Source organism: Manacus candei, unplaced genomic scaffold (assembly GCF_025592945.1).
Source record: "Manacus candei isolate 608988 ecotype Guabito, Panama unplaced genomic scaffold, ASM2559294v1 h1tg000014l, whole genome shotgun sequence".
NCBI lineage: Eukaryota > Metazoa > Chordata > Aves > Passeriformes > Pipridae > Manacus > Manacus candei.
Window position 1 is genome coordinate 45,878,928 of NW_026138062.1, and position 20,031 is coordinate 45,898,958.

Consider the following 20,031-nt stretch of genomic DNA (forward strand, 5'->3'; position numbering starts at 1 on the left):
TCTTGGACAATCTCTTTGTTTTACCAGAACTACAGAGCAGTTGCATGCACGGCTGCTTCCCCGCTCCCTCCTGTTTTCTGTATCACATTTCAGCCGGGGCGGGGATGTCGGGGGGGTTGGGGCAAGGGGGATCCCCACGGACAGGATTCTCGGTGGGGAAAACACGCTTTCCAAGGTTGGGGGGGATGCGAGGATGCGGCCACACCGTTCCTTGGCAGGACAGGCTGTCCCTTCGGGGGTGGCCCCCTCCGAGCCCCCTCTTCCCGCCCGGCTGCGCTGCGGTGCCGGGGCAGCGCCGCGCCCGCGGGGGCCCGGGGCGGACAAAGGGGCAGCACGGCCGGGCCGGGCCGGGGCCGGGGGGCTGGAGGGCGGCGCGGCGGGGCCGGAGCACAACGCCCCGGCGGCCGGAAGACAGGGCGGGGGGTGAGGGGTGGGGAGAGGGGAGGGCGGCCCGGCCCGGCTGAAAAGGAGGGATCGCCCGCCCGCCCGCCCGGCGCCCCCCCAGCCCTCGGTGCTGCCCCACGGGCGTCCCGCACCATGGCGCTGTCCTGGAGGAGCTGGCTGGCCAACGAGGGGAGCAAACACCTCTTTCTGGTAAGGGCGGCCCCGAGGGGGTCCCCTCAGAGGGGCTGCCCCGCGGAGGAGGCTCAGGAGGGGCCGCGGGGGAGCTGCAGGCGGCGGGGCCGGCCCGGGGGGTTGCAGCTGGCTCGGCAGGCACCGCGGGTCCGGGGCTGCAGGAGGTGCTGCCGTGCCCGCCGCGAGGCACGGCTGGGGCAGGGCGCCTGCGGGATGCCGGTGCTCGGGCGGCCGGTGAGATGTGCTCCGTGCTTGTCCCGGTGCGCGGCTGGCGGGGATGCACGCGGGTGCCACGGCCCGGGACAGCGCGGGAGTCCGTGACCGGCTGGGATCGGCACACGTTGTGTTTGTTTGCTCTTTGTTAGGCTCTCTTTGGGAAAGTTTGAGGGAGAGGATGCAGCTTCTTGGAGGTCAAGTTCTTCCTTCCTTTGTCTCTTTGTTGCTGGTTTTTATTCCTTAAGTATTTTAGCTGCAATATCCAGCTGAAGATTTGGGGGGGCCTCGCCAGCTCTCGGTTGTCTTAAGACACAAAGTTTTGTGAAGTTCGAGGAAAGTGAGAATTTCACACAGAGAGGCTATTCCTTTTAATATTTTAAAGTATCTTTATACTAAGTGCTTGAAGCTTGTTTTCCCAATCCCTTTACATGTATTTATGAAACTACAGACTTATGAGTTTTATGAATGAAATTAACACGGAAGTTCGCATATGTAACTTTCACTTACAATCTCTTGTTTCTGTTTCTTTTCAGTTTTTCTGGCTCTCCCTCAATGTATGGCTCTTCTGGAAAACCTTCCTGCTCTATTATCAAGGGCTACAGTATTATTATTTGTATCAGATGTTAGGGGTGAGTGACCCGGACATTACTTTTTGCCCTGAAAATTGGGATGCTGGGAGATGGGAAAGGGGCAGAATGCATTTGCTAATAAGGATGACACAAACTGTCTGTTAACTCTTCAAAGTGGGAAAAGATCAAGTAAGAAGTTACTGGGATACTTCTGACAGTTGTTTAGGAGTAGAAAGTGAACACTGTTGAGAAGAAAAAGAACCAGTCAAGTGTGGGACAGCTATTCTTCCCCCTCTTCTCCTCCTTCATGGTGTTCCCAGCTGCAGACAGGCTCACAGGAACACAAACATGCCCAACAGATGACCGGAGCTTCACTTTTCGTCATCAAAACATTAGCCAAGCTATGGGCTCATGATGGCAAATTCTTTCTAATCCATTGTATTATATATATTTGCTGAAGGACTTCTTTAATAAGTGTTAGTTCTTTTCAGTCTTTGTCATTCTCATAGATCCTCTGTTCTGTGTAAATCACTGTAATCTATAGAATTTTAGTTTTGTTTTCTAATAATAAATTCTTGGATTCTGAATGGTTGAATGAGGATTTGAGTAGTTTGATCTAGCAAGGGCAATATCCACCGCCAACAAATGAACCCAAAAAGAGAACTTGGAGAAATTGGATACTGGTCTCTCTTGGGAAGTTATCCACAGCTACACCATTTCAATTGTTTGAAAAATACTTCTATCCAAAGGGATAGACTTAGGGTCAAAAGTTTTCTGAAAAATGCTCAAAAGTTTCTCAGAATTTGAGAGTCCAAGAAAAAGTGACTGCATAACACAATGTTTTGTAACACTATGTCATACTCAGGAATGGATTTCAATGGAAAGTTGACATGGGATTAAAGCACAGATGATGTGCATTCTAATCTGCTGCAGAGTCTCTGGGTTTTATTTTTAGTAGATCCAGGTTATATATTTTCACATGGTTGATATCGTTGTCATAGCTATCCAGTTCCATAAGGTTTTGTGATCTTGCTTGAAAGTAAGTTGACTTGATAAAATTCTCTTTTTTTTCTTTCTCCTTATGGTTGATTCAGATGCATTCAAAAATGAATCTTAGAAAAAGTAGTGCAAAAAAGAAGGGAATGAAAATACTTAAATCCTTCACAGTGATGGCTTTCTTGTCAGAAAAAGTGTGAGAATGTGTTTAATTTTACCTTGATCTCTAATGGCTTTGCAGCCCAGTGTATCCATTTGAAACTGTGTTTATTCCTGGCAGAGCAAGTGGGTTGTTTGTAAAGCAAATCTTCTTGGGTAACATGTTGGGACAGATTGTCAGCTGGTATCAATCAGCAAGTTTTTCTCAATTCAGATGACTTGACTGCCTTGTACCAGCTCATGGTCTGCTCTTTTGTTTGTTTGTTTATTTTCTTATACTTCAAAATGAAAGACACATACAAAGTAATTTAATCTGTGTTCAGAACCTTTGAGATGATTCAGGCAACAGATTCCTTGTTTTGGTCAGGAGATGAGGGTCAGGAGGTTATGCTTTTGAGTTTGTCTAACTGTGTCTGTGGGAAAAAGAACCACAGAAATTTGGAGACATTCTAAAATGAGGTGGAAAGGGAAGAGCTTTGGTCAAAATTCTGAAACTAATTTTAAAATTTTGAAAATATTAAAGACTGTAAAATGCTCTTGCAATTCACTTTTGACAGTTTGTCTAAATATCATCAGTAGACCCTGAAGTTATCTTTCTCCCTTCTCTTCAGTGTATTTGTATATGTGTATTAATCATACAGATTATTTTGCAGGGGTTGGGACAACTGAACTCAATTTAATTTCTTAGGAAATGGCATATGCATATCTATACTACAGTTTCTATTACCTTCCAGAGTGATTTTTACCCCTTTTCTTCTTCTCTGTTGGTTTGTGTAGCCACTGGCCCATGGCCCATCTGCTTAACCAGTCTTCTCTCTGTTCTGTATACGTGTGAGTGGTTTGCCTCTGTGCCATTTCTTGATGTCTGATAATTTTGAGATTTAAAGTCTTAATTTATAATTCAACAGCTGATATTTCTTTTCTTAACAGAATGAACTCTTTTTTAGATACTTTCATGACAAGTGAGTCCTTTTTCCAGCCAGTAAACAAAAAATGCCAAAAAGGTGTGGCGATTTTTGAATAAAAAAAAGTTGCTCTTGTTTTTCAGTGAGGTCGGCTAAGGAATTTTTTTCCTCTTACTTTGTATGCTACAGTAGCCTAAAATTTCCTTAGGATCTTTTGCACTTGCAGCACTGAAAGATTTAGCACAGGTAACTTCGTTTACCAAGTAACAGAATGTAGAACAAGAAGAGTTGCTGTAGGAAATCAGATTGTGATATGAAATGAGACATTGGACTGAATATCCTGAATATATTCAACTCTGACATGTTTTCATGCCATGTCTTTCTGATGTGAAGAAGGAGAAAGAATGAGGTTAGTCTTTCATTCAGTGGTCACCGGAGTGATTTACTTCGTCTGTCTACAGAAGAACGAGGCTCAGTTTTATTCTTTTCCAGTTGTATTCTCTGTGATGTTGAACAAAATACTTATCACAGGATTTTAAAATTGTTTAGGTGCCTAACTCGCATTCAGTCCTTCAATGACAATTATTCTGATCCTTAATTCTATACCTGTAAAAAGGTACTAGAAGCATGGTGGTGTCCTGTAAGTGCGAAGTGAACAATTAAGTCAAAGACGCTAATGTGCTAGAAGGAAGTTAGTCAGACTATTATATACTTCAAAACTTAGTGCGTAAATTTGTTGTGTCAAATATCTCTGCTTTGCTCAATTTGAGTCCTGTTGATGAGACCATCAACTCTTCATTTTGAAATCTCCATACCTGGGTGTTTTTAAAACCCAATTGAGCAAAAAATCCTGAGCAAACTTAATCTGAGTTTGGTGTTGAACATACTTGGAGCAGGAGGTTTGAATAGAGACACCCAAGGTCCCTTCCAACCAGAATAATTCTGTGATTATATAATGCTTGCAGTGAAAGTTCATCAGAACCTAGTGCATGTAAACCCTTTTCTGATACTTTTGCTTTGATGAACTATCCCTTTGGATACTGAATTTCTTTTAATGCTTCTGACCATAGTTTTACTGTATTAATGCATTCATTGCCACTGGTTCAGGAACATTTTTGAGATAAAGAATCTCAATGTTTTATAATTTGATAAATATTAACTTGTGGTCTTCTATTGCTTAAAGAAGAGAAGTCTTTGAAGAAACACCCAAAAGACATAGATTTCTTATAAAAGAGTGTGGCAAAGAGGAAAGGAATATTCTCATCTTCATGTTCATGACAGATACTACAACATGTAGTCGGCAGGAGTTACAAGAAAGGGAGGGTCGTAAATGACTTGACATGACTCCAAAATCTTCATTGTTGGAGGTTGTGTGTCTGCTCAGTCAGAGAGATTGTCCAGATGGTTAATTTATTTACAGACTTGAGGATTTCTCCCTTCAGATTAGCTCGGCTTGCACCTGACCAAAAACTTCAGTCCTAAATTTGGTACTGGCCTTATAGAACTCGAGTCTTGCTTTTAACAGCATTGAATAAAATAACTTTTCCTTGTTGCTTGTGTTCCCCATGAACAGGAAGAGCTTTGGGCTCACTTTGTAATGGCACAAAAGGTCTCTCTTTCCCTATTCCCTCTCTTGTCCCTGCTCAAATAACTGCAATGTTGTCAAATGTTAATGCAAGAGATAACCTTCCGGGTTTCAGACCAAAGTGAAGAAAATACATTGTCGGAAGGATCTCTTTGAGAAAAGATTGAATAACTGAAAATGGGATTGAAAAGGAAAAGTGGTGCCTCACTTTTTTTTCTGTATGGTTGCTGCCTTCTTACTGTGCAGTATTGTACATAGCATTTGTCATCTTTATTCACTTCTTGGAATATATTCCAGATGTTCCAGTAATGTTTCGTGTCTTTCCTTGCTAGTTTATCGTGACAATAGAGATTTTCTTAATTGAGGCCAAATTCTGTTTTCATTGATCGTTATGCAACCTCACTGCAGCCTGCTTACCCTCCACATTTAAGCATTGGAGAGAGTTGTATATCTTGATTCCTTATTTTCCCCAATGCAGTGTGCTTTTGTGATTTAGTTGTCTTTTAATCAGGCTATTTAGAGTGTTACATGCAGCAAAAATGTCTAATAATAGATTTGTGTTGCTATGGAAGCTATATATATAGATATATATACATATACAGAGTTTCCTAGTGAAGACTGAGGGTGTTACAAGACTTTATCTTGATAGTCCCCTTGAATGTGCAAGTAAATCTCTTCCTGTATTCTCTTTACCTCATTGTAGATTTTTTTTGTTTTCCAAAACATTTTTCCTTCAACCCTTTGTCCTCCACAGCCCACATTTCAGCATCGTTGCTGGGATTTGTTCTCAACTGTAACCAGGGATGAACTTGGGTTTTGCACCATATCTCTTCTGTTTGCTTGCTTTTTTATTTTTTTTTTTAAGTTCAAATGACAATTACCCAGTGAAGGTCACATATATTATTAAGTTTTATGTGAAAATTTTTGCATTTGCAGCACTTGTGAAAACTGTCAATAGTGCAGGATGAATTCGTAGAGGTATATCTCAAATGATTAACTGAAATTTTTACTACTGTATCATCTAGACATGTTAAAAATAGTCTTGTTTTCATCATTACTCCTCATTCTAAGATGATCATGGCATCACACTCTATGTAGAACAGAGCTGAATTATGGTCAAAATGTTTCTTTACTTGATTGTTCATTATATTATGTATTACTGCAGATTTTCTATGCTAGTCCAACAATGGTAGGTCTTGAAATAAAATACCTGCATTACACTCCAGAAGACTGGTTTCACAGATGGTATTACCTACTGTGTTATGATAAGGGAAAATAATTAAACATAAAGGAAGCCCTTAGTAGCAGACATTGCATCACTTTGGTGTGACTATGACTCAGATAGGACAGGAAGCAACTTTCTGCTCTGGCCATGACTTGCAGTGTGTGAATCTCTTGGAGGTACTTAGGTCCCCTTAATCCCTTGTTTCATGGCCAAATTTGTGAAGTTTAGGCAATGCTGCATCTAGCAGGATCAATGTCTAAACTCTTGTTACTAATTATATGTAAAACACTGTCACGCTTTGTGGTGTTGCTATAGGAGAAGGATGATCTGGAACACTCAAATTGTGAAGATAGCTTGAAATCCCTTCCAGTCTTTGTGCCTCATTCTACCTGGCACAAAAACCCCCCTGTAACTCAGCAACACTGACGAGTATTTTTTTAAATTGTCGATCCTGAGGTGAGGATTCTAGCATTAAATTAACTGATTAATAGATTAATAAAGATGAACATTTGGTCTGAAATCCTGTAAGTGAATACACTTTGCTTGGAGATTATCAGAGGAGTTGGAATCTATTACTGAATTCAAGATTAAGTTAGTTGCTTCCTTCAATTTGAATGATTGATTTAAGCAGAAGGAGTACATCCTACATAAAGGCACTGCATGTAAAATGGGAACATGACCTAAACATGTAGACAAAAGGAGAAGGAAAACCTTAAAAGAATGTGTGTGGTGAGTTACAAGTGAGCAGTGAGAATATTGATTCTCAGTAGTGCAGGAAAGATATCCTATGCCTTAAAAAGGAGCTAAAAATATTGCCATTGTCCACTCCCAGTACTTCTCTCTTCCTATAATATATCCAACTTCTGATGCCTATATGGAAGCAGAAGTCTGAAGTTGAAAGGTTGAATTAGCATGGAGAATTGGGCTGCTGTTAAATTCTTTGTGTAGAGAATTGCAGATGGTTTTTTTTTTTTAATTCTTTTTTCAAACGTGATTAAAAAATATTGCACCACTTAGTCTTTAAATAATTTTTAGAGGGTTGCAGTACATGAGATTGTGATTTACAGAGTCCTTCCTTGAAACCTTCCATCTTCAGGAACAAAACGAAGTCAAACTTTGTAGAAGTTTTCTCATGTTCTAGTAGGTTTCCACTACCTTTGCATTTTCCTTCCTTTCAACTGCTTCGTGGTTTTGTTGCTAGATCTCCAGCCAGATTTGACAGGCCTAAGGGGAATAATTGCTATGCATGCAATTGAGTTCTATCCTTCATCTTAGATTATCAGTGCTCTGTTACTTTAAGACAAGGAGTACTTTATGAAGAAAAGGAAGTTGGGTCAAAAGGAGGGACGTTGTATAGCACAGTTTGTCCCACTGAAGACAATAACTATTTTTAGCTGCTCCATCTGGGGAGATGGTCTGTGACCTGTGTCTAGAGACCAGCATGTGACTTATGTGTCTTCTCAGAACCTTTCAAGTTGCCCTGAACCATAAAAGATTTAAAAATTTCAAACAAAGGCTTCCAGAGAGACCACCAAGTGTGGTGTCTCTACTGCACCATGACCTGTTTAGGGTTGTTGCTTGTAGGTTGTGAAATCTTGAAAAATAGAATCACATCACTTTTAGGTGTGGAAGGATTTGCAGTACCATTCTACCATTTTTTTGATACAAGATTGGCTTAAGAAGTGAGATAGGACAGATTCGTTGAAGTCTTCCTGTGTTCCACTGCCCTGTATGTTTTGCAACTATGTATTGAACATTAGATTTCTGTGCACAGCAGTTGCAGGTCAGGTTCAACTCTGCGTTTGTAACTGACAAACTTCGGGGTATTCTGTGGTACACAGTAGGTTACTGTACCCCTCAACCTAATACTGAAATAATTTGCCTAACTAAGAGGGAAAACTCATTTCCCCTACTTTGATGGCAGCAGCATACAGAAAATCCAAAGAGATCTGACTGTTTGCTTCTTTGTCCTATTTTGTATGTTGTGCAAACGTAGCCAGGAATGCATCTGGATTTCTACGGGACTGTGCGTCAGACAGGGATAGCTGGAGAACTTACATACTGGAGCCCTGTTCTGCTACTTTGGAGAAGGTGGTGATTGCTTTATAGTTGTCTGGAGGAAAAGTCTAGCCTAGCTTTTAGGATTTGAGTTTGTGGATGGTCCAATTCCCTACTATTCTTGCCACAGAGTAAATCCTCTGTGAATTCAAGTAATCTTTCAGTTTTTCTATGCCTCCTTGCCCCTCTGTGAAATGGGATAACTGTACGTGGTAGTGGGTAGTCAGAGTAGAAAAGGAGGTGATCAAATGCTTAAATTCAGTATCCATAAAGCTGGATAAAACAGTGTCCAGTAGAGATTTTTGGGAGTGTTTCTTTGTCTTTTTGATCTTGCAGAAATTTCATATGCTAGTAACATGAAATAACAATTTTTTTTTCTTTTTCTTTAGCCAATAAAAACTTTAGGAAGAAAAGAGAATTATATTTCTCTCATTTCTAAGCTACTTAATTAAGATATATATTCTCTTCTAGACCAGTGAGTTGCCTCAGAGCAAAAATCATCCTTTATTCTACTATTGTTCAAAAATCCAACAATGTACTATGTTAATTTGTTACTATGCCACCCAGGCAATGCAAAGGAAGTTAAGAAAGAGATCACTTGGAAACCATTTGGAAAGAATTAGTTTCATGGTGATATTTTTAGCTTTTGCATATATATATTAAGAGCAAACTTAGTACTCTGTTTTTCTTCTTGGTCTTGCATGAATTTTGATTCTAAGCATTGCTAAATGCTTAGAATACTATTGTTTTCAAATTGGTCATGGACTTGTTGCAGCAAACATTGCCCAACTTTATTTGTTCAGAATAAAACCTTACATTATTCTTTGGTAACAACTATTGAATCACACTTTCCTAAAAGTGCACTGCATGTTTGAAGTCGTTTGCTGTTCTTGCTCTTTTTTTTTTTTCTCCTTTGTACAGGTGCCGATAGCAGTGAATTAGGATTAATGTGAGGGCATTTTTCCATAGTAATTGCATTGTGAATGAATATTTGCTATTTGTTAAATAGTGGAAAAAAAAAAAGGTTAATAGGGTAGCTTTTTGTACACATCATTGCTGATTCATATTTTTTGTACCAGTTAAATTGTTTGGTATTTTACTTAGAATCGTAGAATCCTAGAATACTGAGTTGGAAGGGACTCATTAAGTTTGAGTCCAACTCTTTGCCTTGCACAAGGTACCCCAAGAGTCGGACCATGTACCTGAGAGTGTTGTCCAAGAGCTTCTTGAACTCACACAGGAATTATTTATTAAACATTATACAGTCTCGATTCTAGACTATTCCAAACTTGACTGTTTTGTTGAGGTTTTGTAAGAAGAATTGTGGTGCCTGATAAAGGGAATCTTGGATAACTGATGTCATGCCTAGTTTGTTTAAACTCAGACAACATAAATTCCTGAGAAACAAATGATGTATCACATAGGTCATACAAGAGAAATTATTAAAATTTTTTAACTGTTTTACCTTTTTTCAGCTTTTGGGTGTTAGTCAAGAGCTACAAAAATTATTCTGTTTATTGCTTGCATTTGCACAACATTAGTTCTACATAATTCTTGTGTTTTTCAAATCATGCTCATGTAATCACTGAGATACTGTAGCAAATAAGCAAGCTCTAATAAAAATGCTTAAGTTTTTAATGACCATGTTTTTAAAGTTATTGCTTTCATGAAGTCTATAGCTCATTTTTAGCTTCCCTTTAGAGGATTTAATGAAGATAGAGACAGTCTTGTATATTCAAACAACACATTATAGAGACATTTTACTTGCCATTAACTCCAGTCATTTCAAGGGTACTGCCATTTTATCTCGCAGAAATATAAATATATATAAATAAAAAAATATGAAAATATACAATTTATATAATCTATATATATAAATAAAAATATTTACAAGTCACTTGAAGCTACTTTAGTGGGCAAGGATAGACAAATATATTTTTTGTGGTTATTCTTTTTTTTTTTTAATCACACTTTGAAGTGGAAAGTGACATCAGCACTTGGTAAAACCTCAGCTCAGTTACTGAGATTGTGGCTATTGTAGCTGGTACTCAGTTTTAGTCAATACACTTGGGGTCTGGACCATTTGGGAGAGTCCAGAGCAGGGAGGAGAGGATGATCAAAAATCTGAAGAACATGGCTTGTGAGGGAAATGTAGCAAGAATAATTTCTCATTGTGCATGTGAACAGAGAGTGAAGTAAAAGATGAAATAGAAGCAAGGGAAGTCTTATGTAAGGAAAAAAAGGACTAACAATACATTAGAAGAAATAGTGGAGGACATCTGGAGAGTGGGAAAAACTTTAAGTGGCATGGCTCATTTTAGTTTTATTTGCTATCATTCTGTAGGTTAGAGAGAATATGTTCCTGGAATTTTTTTGCTGGGGGACCCACATTTACATGGGAGAAAACAAAGTGGAGCACATTTTGTGGGGTAATTGCTTCTACTTCTCACAGGCAGCTGTGAGAGAAGGTGCCCTTATGACTGATTTGTTCTGTGGAAGGTATTCAGAAGTGCAGTTATCTTATTTACTTTTACTAGCTTATATATTGATCCATTTCTGTGACATGTATGTAAGTCTGTAAAAAACAAAACAATAATTACAAATTTTGAAATTACAAGACTTTTCTAATAATGTTTTTAAAAAATGTATTTCCAAATAAATAAAACCTCTTTGTTTCTTTCCAATTTTGTTTCTTCTCGATAACAAAGATCTGAACATAATAGATGTTTCATGGATTAATTTTTTTTGACTGAGAAAATAACAAATGCTCATTTTTTGACATAAAGTTTCATTTTGAAAAAATAGTTAATCTTTAGTAATTTTTATTAGCTAATTTATACCTGTTCAATTCATTCACATACTACTGCAGCATTTGAGTTATCTTTAATATTATAATACTTTAATTTATTAATTTCTTCAGCAGTCAAAAAACTTGGGGTTTTGAGAACATTGTAAGAAATATCCTTCCAGAAATCTGTTGACAGTCTAAAAGCATTTTTTATATAAGCTAGTAAAATGGTAATTCAACCTAATAACTAGAACAATGGCATTTTACTAGCTTTTTAAATCATAAATGAATGAGATAATATAATAAGATTAAAAATACAGGGTTATGACATGAATGTGTGCTTTGTTCATTTATTTGACAAGTGTTTTTGTTCTAATTATGTAAGTTCCAAATATATCAGTGAAAGCATTAGTGAAATTAGATTTCATTACAGTTACCAGCTATTGAGTAGCTAAACTGAAGAAAACTCACTTTCTTTAGGTCCAAATATGGCATTGCATAATGTGAATGGATGAGGAGTTTTGTGACAATTCCGTAACAGTCCTTGAAACAATATGAAAATTTTGATTTGACCAAATTGATTTTTTTTTACATATTTTTGTGGCTTGTTTACCAGAAAAATCATTAAACTTAAGTGGTTCTCTAGTGTCTTCATAGTATTTATTGATCTTTTTTATTTAATTATGTTTGTTGAAGCTTTCAGATGATTTCTCAGTGGATGCTTATTGTTGTCTCAGATATTTTTGTTACCTGTGACTTTGAGCACTGATGGGGATATTGGCTCTTTCATTAGAAAGTTGTCATTTGATGACTTTATTGTTGACAAAATTATTTTTTAGTAGCTTTTTGATGCAAAGGTGAGAGCTGTTTTCTCCTCTTTGAGAACAGGATAGCATGTTGTACGTACGGTGGTTTTTCCAGTACAATAAAACATAATGAAACTCCACTATTCCGATGAGTCAGAGAGCATGGGAGCTGTTTGGTTTCACTGCAAAGAAAAAGAGATTGAATACTGACACGTGCTATTCCTTTCTCCCTGTAATCTAACTCTTGCAATATTTGTTCAGCTAGGATTGTGTGTTAGCAGAGCTTCAGCATCTGTCCTCAATCTCAACTGCTGCCTGGTCCTTCTACCAATGTGCCGCGTTATCTTGGCCTTCCTGCGAGGATCTCAGAAGGTAAGTAATGTCCTCAGAATGCTGCAATTGGGAAGAGGGCCCTGGTCTCTGTTTAGTTGAAAAATAATAGAAAAAGAATCTGTTATATCCCTGGTTATTATACAATATGTGCTTGCATGGTGCAAGTATCAGACATTCAACCTAGATCCATAAATCCTTTGAAAACAATGCCATGGCTGACACTGTCTGGTTTGATTTGGCCTGTTGTGAGGATGGTTTCTTCAGTGCATTTTTGAAGGATGGAGAGCTGCTGTCAAACTGTAGCCAGATGAAGTATCCTTTGTCTTTCTGAACTGTTATATTAGAGGCATCTGTGTCCTCTCTACTGCTTCCTGGTAGAATTCAACAGAACAAAACCAACTTTATCTCTGTGTGACCATAAGTGTCCTACTGGAGATGATAGAACTTTAAATAAGAATACCCAACCTGATACATTCATTATCATGGGAAATTAAAAGAAAAAACTTCTGTCAAATCTAAGAGGGTTTGTTTTCTGTACTATTATTCAATAAACAGTAGTTTAACTTCTTTGTGATTCACAGGTTGCTTTTATGAAAATGTAAGTAATGCTTTTGAGGAACAGTTTTCTGGCTGGTTGCAAATTGAACCTGTGACCTCTGTGCATCATGTGACAATACCTATAAAATTTGATGCCTGTAGATGCATATGTGTATGCAAATATACCATTCCTTTTGATCTTCTTTATAAAAGAGTCAGTGATGCTACACAGTTAGTGTAATTCCTAAATTTTAAGGCCAGAAGGTACATTATGTGCTCTTGATATCTATGTAATACAGATCTGAGTGTAATTTCTTCATTAAGTCCTCAAAATCATCTCTTTGTCATAATCCAGTAGTTTTCAAATTTAGGTACTATGCTTGCAAGACTGTTAAACCTAGTAAAAGCTGAAGTTGCTATTATATCGCAGCAGTTGCTGTTAGTATTCTTTTTCTTTGCTTTGTTTTAGAAGAGATTGCTTGAATTCTTCTCTTACTAGGTTGCCAGCAAGAAAACCAGAAGGCTGCTAGACAAAAGTAAAACTTTCCATGTGACATGTGGTGTTACAATATGCATCTTTTCAGGTGAGATCTTTTTGTGCTGAGTAGCAGTGTGATTGGGAAGCACATTGAAGCAGTACTTCGTGGTTTTTCTTCTACAGTATGTTTGGGGATAGTCTTGCTCTGTGCTTACCTGTCTTAAATTGTAAATGCTTTCTCGGATGTGTGAGGGTTTTGGTTCATTTTTGCTTTAAACACATGGCTATACATTCTAATGCTGAGCCTTTCCTTAAAATTCCAATTTCTAGAAGGATAGGTATATGAGATCAGGTCAAAATATGCCATTATCCCTTTGTGCCTAAGGGATTAGGGTGAAGAAGCAGGGTACTACAGGCTTAACTGCAGGGAAGGCAACAGTGGAGACAACTACCCAATTTGGTGAAGAAGAAATATTCTTGACTGGACACTTTTGAATGTTGCCTCTCAGCTGAAGCATTGTACCATGGAAATCATTGCTACAGAGTTAAAAAAAAACCTTAAAATACATACATCTTTCTGTCATGAATATTTATAAACTGATTTAAAAAAATAATCCCTTAGTCCCTGATGTACCTCATGCAGGTGATGTGATTACAGCTTGGCATCTGGGTGGCCACTTCAGGGGAACATCCATATCTTGTTTACGGACCTCACCTTTACTCAGTTTTTTTTTCTTAGTCTTACATGTTGCTGCTCATCTGGTGAATGCTCTTAACTTCTCTGAGAACTACAATGAAGAATTTCTGGCCCTAAATGCAGCAAACTATCGTGGTGAGGTGAGCCAGCTGTCCTTTCATATTTCACTTTTAAGCATATAATTTAAATATATGATTATTTTCATATTCAGTTCCATTATATGATCCATCCTATGATCTATATAGTACTTCTGTTTTGTGCACTGAAAACTCGCGTCATGTGGGTTGCTGTGGATTTTACTTCTTTCTCTGGACAAAGCATGTATTAAGTACTTTTTGTTTAATACACCAGGGTTCATTCCTATTTGATTATGAGATGGAGAATGCAGTCATCAAGTTCTTTCACCTTGCACCTTGTTCTCCTGCTTCTTTTCTGCTTCTCTCTGTTCCTTGAGTGGGCCAGATTGAGACATTTCTACTGCTTTTTGGGAAAATACATTCCTCATTTCCACTATTTAGAATGTAGTGAGGTTTGAAACGGATTTTGCATTTTTGAGCTGCAGTGAGTATATATGCTAAGAGTAGAATTAGTTGTCTACATGAACTGGGCTGGAAGTTGATTTCTAGTTGCAAAATACTTGATTTGTTTACTTTCTTTGACTTTGGTGCAGATTTCTTGCAGCAATATCAGATTCCTAGTCCAGGTGCTTGCTTCTGTATTTGGCACTGGAAAGGTATTTGCAGATTTAAGAAGCAAGACCAGACTCCAGGACTCTTTCTTCTTTGGGCTACAATCAAGTTCCTTCTTGTTTATATTCATTCTAGTCTCAAGTCTGCATTTCTTTTCTACCAGCTTCATTAGGAAATATTTGCAATGACCCTATCCCAGCTGCATCCTTTCCCAGAAAAAGAGAGCTTGACTCAACCCAGGCTCATAAGGACCAACAACCAAGGTCTTGCAATCCCAGGGTGAATGATCTAATCATGGAGCTATTCTATGGCAGACAGACATGCCAACACCAACTATTGTGCTGAGCTTCTGAGTTGAACTGAGTGTCTGCTTGTGTTAGGAGTGGTCTTATAGGCTTAGCCTCATCAGGAACATTATCAGAAGCCTGCCTCAGGCAAGAACATGCCAGGGTGTGCATGGCAGCCTCTACTAAGCAGTCTTAGGAATTTCGCAACAGAAAATGGAGATTATAGCAAGTTTTTAGGAACTCTAGGATCAAACTGTCTGGATTCTAGGTATTTTGGTAGCTTTTGAACCTTTGTACTTGAATTCCACTTAAACCCATTTTTTAACTGTGGTGGGCAGTCTGGATGCTACTGTCATGTTCTCTACATGTGTATGCGCATCTGATCAGAGACAAGGACGAGGTCAGAGAGAGGATACTTCATTTTTCCTGACCTGTATGAAAACTGCTAACCTCCCCTCACTGCATTTTACCACAACTTTAATAATAATAATAGTAATAATGATAATAATAATAATAATAGCTAACCTCCCCTCACTGCATTTTACCGCAAATTTAATAATAATAATAGTAATAATGATAATAATAAAAATAATAGCTAACCTCCTCTCACTGCATTTTACCGCAAGTTTAATAATAATAACAATAACAACAACAACAATAATAATAATAATAATAAAGTTTTCTCCACAATGAAGACAAAACATCTGAAATATAGGACTCGGGGGAGTGAGGCAGTTTCCTGTGAGGCTGACATATCCCCTCGTCCTTTCACATGTTGTGAAGGACACAGGAACATCTGTGTCCTTTGTGTTCAGTCTTGCTTCACTAGAGTCCCCTGCAAATCTCTTGGTGATGTAGCTGGCAGTAAAATGCTTGCCTCTTGTCTTACATTTAAATTCAAATTCTCTCCCTCTTCTACTTCCCTTTGTCCCCCCAAAGGGATGAGGTAATTGAGTAAAGCTTTCAAAAATAATTGTCTGTAAAATTATCTGAATCCCAGTTTTTAATAACAGATAAGAATTTTCTTCACTGGGGAAATGCAAAGGCTAAAGATCTAGTTTATGTTGAATTACAGTCAATGTAAACTACTACCAAATTCATTCCTGCATCCAGGTTTAGGAATTACTTATGTCTTAATGTGCATGAGCTTTATGAACTACTTATTATTACCATGTTATTCATATAGGTATGAAATCCCATATGTTGATTTTTTTTTTTCTGCTTGTCTGTTTTTCAGGACCCAAGGAAACTACTTTTTGCAACTGGTAAGTCTGTTGCAAAACTGAATGAGAAAGTTTGCTGCTTCTCATTATTACTTTCCAGACAAAATTTTTGATCCTCTGTTCACATGCTCCATTTGTTGTATTTCAGCTAGCTTGATTTATTTGTGTTAATATAACCTGGGTTTGCTTATCCAATATTCAGGAGGGAGGAGTTACATAAGCCCCATAGTAGCTTGAGCAGCATCTTCAAAGCTGTTATTGTACAGATGAGTCAGCAGATAATCATTAGTTTCAGAGATTCTGCATAATATTAAAACCAAATTCCTAAATGATCCAATTTCAAGAAAAAAAACATAATGGTAGAGCGGTCTTCTTGCTTCAGCTGTTTTATTTAAGAGTTGGTTTGGCTTCAGAGCAATCTAAACTGTTACATGGGAATCAGACTTCAGCACTCATAAACAATAAAAAGACAAGACATTTTTGGTGCAGGAATTTAGAAAGGAGTAATGTTTGAGTATGGAGGGGCAGACACAAGCCTGAGCTGTTGTGCTTCACAAGCAGGTAAACGTCCTTCCTGATGCCATCACACTTCCACCCTTATTTAGATCAAACAATAAAACCCTAACTTTGTAGCTTTTAGGGCATGGTCCAAAGGAATCCGAATAGACAGCAATGGATGGGGTTCTAGATTTGTCAATCCCAACAGATGTACTGGAATTAGCAACTTGCACAACAGTACTTTCCAAAAACCCTAGGGAAGGTTTAGATCAGTTGAGAGCAGAGGGAGGGACAAAGTGAAATAATAGAAATTGAGGTAAAAGTTAACTGCTAACTGGAAGCAGGTCAGGTAAATGGTGTAGTTAGTGAATCGGTTGTGGAGGCTTGAATGAGGGTAACTGACAGGAGGGCGTTAAAGATGAGAGGGGGGAGAAAAAAACCAAGCAACTGAGGATTATATTCAATATCGTGTATAAGGGAGAAGGACTTGGTATAAAGAAGCAGTGAGAGGCCTAATCATATTTTGTCCTGGCTTGTGGGGATACTTTGAGACCTCTCTAGCTGAGAGGTGGAACTCCTTTTACTCTCGGTCAGCCAGGAAAATAGTGCATTTTTAAAAATTTGAGCAGATAGTTGCAAAAGCAGTGATTCTAAATCATCTTTAAGTTTAAAATTACTCAGATCACTCCAGATCCTAACAATTATCACTTATTTGTGCTGAAGGAATACCCAGACAGGGACCAAGATTTTGCTGCTATTGGAAATGTGCACATATGGAAAAAACTCTGGTTTCTTCCCAGACAGTTCAGAACAGCAAACAGAAGGAATAAGGAAACAGAAGGATTTATATTGTGATGGCTTTTCAGATCGGTTTAGGAAAGAACCTCCTTGCATAAGGGTGGGAGGCAAACTGTGGGAGTAACAAGTATTCAATAACATAGTGAAGGAAAAGAGAGATTGGAACAGGGCAGAGAGGAAACACTAAAAATGAACTGATAAGGGGGGGCAAGATTGTGAGCGATTTCAGTTTGAAGGAAAGAGAATTAAAAACTCAATGTAATAGGTGACCTGTAGCTGAAGTGACAGCATAGAAAGCTGGATTAAGTACTGTACTGCAATTGCATTGGAAGTATTTGTGTCAGAGGGGAGATTCATTGCACGCTACACATCAAATTAGGTTAAGAAAGAAGAAATGAAGAAGGCAGCAGTGGATAGAATGTATTTTTCTTTTTATTGCAACTGCTTTTAATTGTAATCTTTCCATGAAGGAGTGAAATTAAGTTTTTTATGCGGTCCATGAGGAAACTTCCATTGTTGTAGGGATGAGATTTTTCCTAAAGTTTGTAAAATTGAGGAGTGATTTGGAATGTATCAGATTTTGAGTATAAGACTTTTTAATGAGTGGATATTGAGAAGTTTATAAAAAGATAAGATTTGAGATTGTCTCTTTATTGCTAAAGAGTCTAAAATCGCAATCAATTATTAAAAAATAAGCTTGCTCTTGTCATTAGGATGTGATCCTGTAAAAGATCATGTACCATTACAGTATGTGGTTTTGCCATTTACATCCATAAAAGCTGGTTGAGACATTTGTATTTTGACACTAAGTCAGCATTTATTTAGATTTCTGCTTGATGATTATCCTGACTGACTTTGTTTAAACCCAAATATGTGGCTTTTAAGGTGACCAGAAATTACACATAAATACTAACATTCTTTGAAGATTAAAAGGTATTGATGTAATCTTTCACAGATTTTAGGATCCTAATTCTTAATTCATATTCTTAATTACTGGGATGGCAATTTTGAAGATAAGATGCTCAGAAAATGTGCTAACTTTTATTTTCTAATCTGTCTTTAGGTTGATGATTTACTGTACTTTATGGGCAGGATTTTGCTTTAGGATGGGGTCATAGAATATGCTGAGTTGGAAGGCACCCATCAGGATCATTGAGTCCAACTCTTGGCCCTGTGCAGGACACCTCAAGAATTACACCATGTACCTGAGAGCTTTGTCCAACATACCATGCTGTAGAAATACTTGTTTCTCTCCTTTGACTTAAAAGGGCTGAGGATAAACTAGTTCTGATAAGAGTCTGCATTTGAACAAATAAGTCCAATTGTTAATATTTTTAACCTTCCCTTCTCAAATACTGGCTGCAGATCACTCTCACAGACCTTGCTCCGTAGTCAACAATTTCAAGCATTATACTTTGCCATGGAGATTAATTTTGGGCTCTTCCTCATTCCAGAATGAAATGGGTTGGCAAACAATTGTAGTGACAGCTTGCATAGAAATTGATTTGCTTGAAATTCTGTCCCTGACCAGGTTGTTAATTGTCATGATCAACAGAGTTTAGGTTCTGGAATAAGAAAGAGATAAAGAAATTTGTACAGTCAGTCTTACAAATAAACAGTGTTTGTTCTTAGTTACCTGTTTAGAGACAGATGTCATGAGCAAAAGTTTGCAGCAGCAAAGACTAATACAAAATTATTGATGCATGGTGAAATACAAGGGAGAAGGTAGTTTTCCCTGAGAAGGTGGGAAATTACACAACAACTCTTCTTTCTTATCTAGTTTGATATGTGAATTGTGCTCAAGAGATAAGTATTTGCAAGAGTTTGATTAAATCATGATTTGTATATCTAATTCCACTTCCTTAGAAAATCACAGGAGACAAGTATACCTTTTCACAGTTCAAATGTAAGTTATCTTATGTCCCTTTTAGTTCCAGGTCTGACTGGAGTCATTATGGTGTTAGTATTATTCCTAATGTGTACAGCTTCCACGTTTGCCATCAGGTAAGACATAATCTGATCATTATACTGAAAAATGCCATTTCAGTAATCATATTCTCCTACTGATTAGAGTGTTAAAAATACCAATTTTCTTGCCCTATTTTTCCCTAGCTTGCAGTAAAATTAGCACAGTGAATTTCGCATTAAAACAATTACAAAACTTGATTGAATTGCCTTCTGAGAAAAATACTATTTGATGAATGTGCTCAGTTAAAAATGTAGATCTTTCAAATTATCAAATAGTACTTTTTTTATTTTTTTCTGTTTGTACAGGGAGGCAGTAAACTAAGCATATGGAAAGTTTTATCCAATGCATAAATTAAGTCCACTGGAAGTAAAATAAGATTATATCCTTATCCTAATTATTTTCACCAATTAATTGTAACAACAAACTAAGAAAACAGTAACAAGAAACAAACTGTCACAAAATTATGCTACTTAAGTAGAATGTTACTTTTTAAAGTTCTGCTTCTGGTTGTTAGATATATTCTCTTTAGTGTGAATTACAATTCCAAATAGCAATGCAGTGTTGGCTCAGAGCAGCTGATGGCATTTCTGAAGGTTTAGTCCTCCAGTAGGTTCACATTCTGTACCAACATTATTGAAC

General features: G+C 37.8%; 1 protein-coding gene across 2 annotated transcripts in view; it reads left to right on the forward strand.

Moving 5' to 3' along the window:
* The first annotated feature begins 451 nt into the window (after positions 1 to 451).
* The window catches only part of NOX4 (NADPH oxidase 4), a 111,999-nt gene continuing 92,419 nt past the window's right edge, over positions 452 to 20,031 (forward strand). The window contains exons 1-7 of one of the 2 annotated variants that reach the window (XM_051779254.1): positions 452 to 594; positions 1,326 to 1,421; positions 12,149 to 12,255; positions 13,253 to 13,337; positions 13,971 to 14,068; positions 16,142 to 16,169; positions 19,355 to 19,427. In XM_051779254.1, coding sequence (XP_051635214.1) covers positions 1,349 to 1,421; positions 12,149 to 12,255; positions 13,253 to 13,337; positions 13,971 to 14,068; positions 16,142 to 16,169; positions 19,355 to 19,427 — 464 coding nt within the window. In that variant the 5' untranslated portion in view covers positions 452 to 594; positions 1,326 to 1,348. Of the gene's footprint in view, positions 595 to 1,325; positions 1,422 to 12,144; positions 12,256 to 13,252; positions 13,338 to 13,970; positions 14,069 to 16,141; positions 16,170 to 19,354; positions 19,428 to 20,031 lie in introns of both variants that reach the window. The other variant, XM_051779253.1, reaches the window with a different exon arrangement.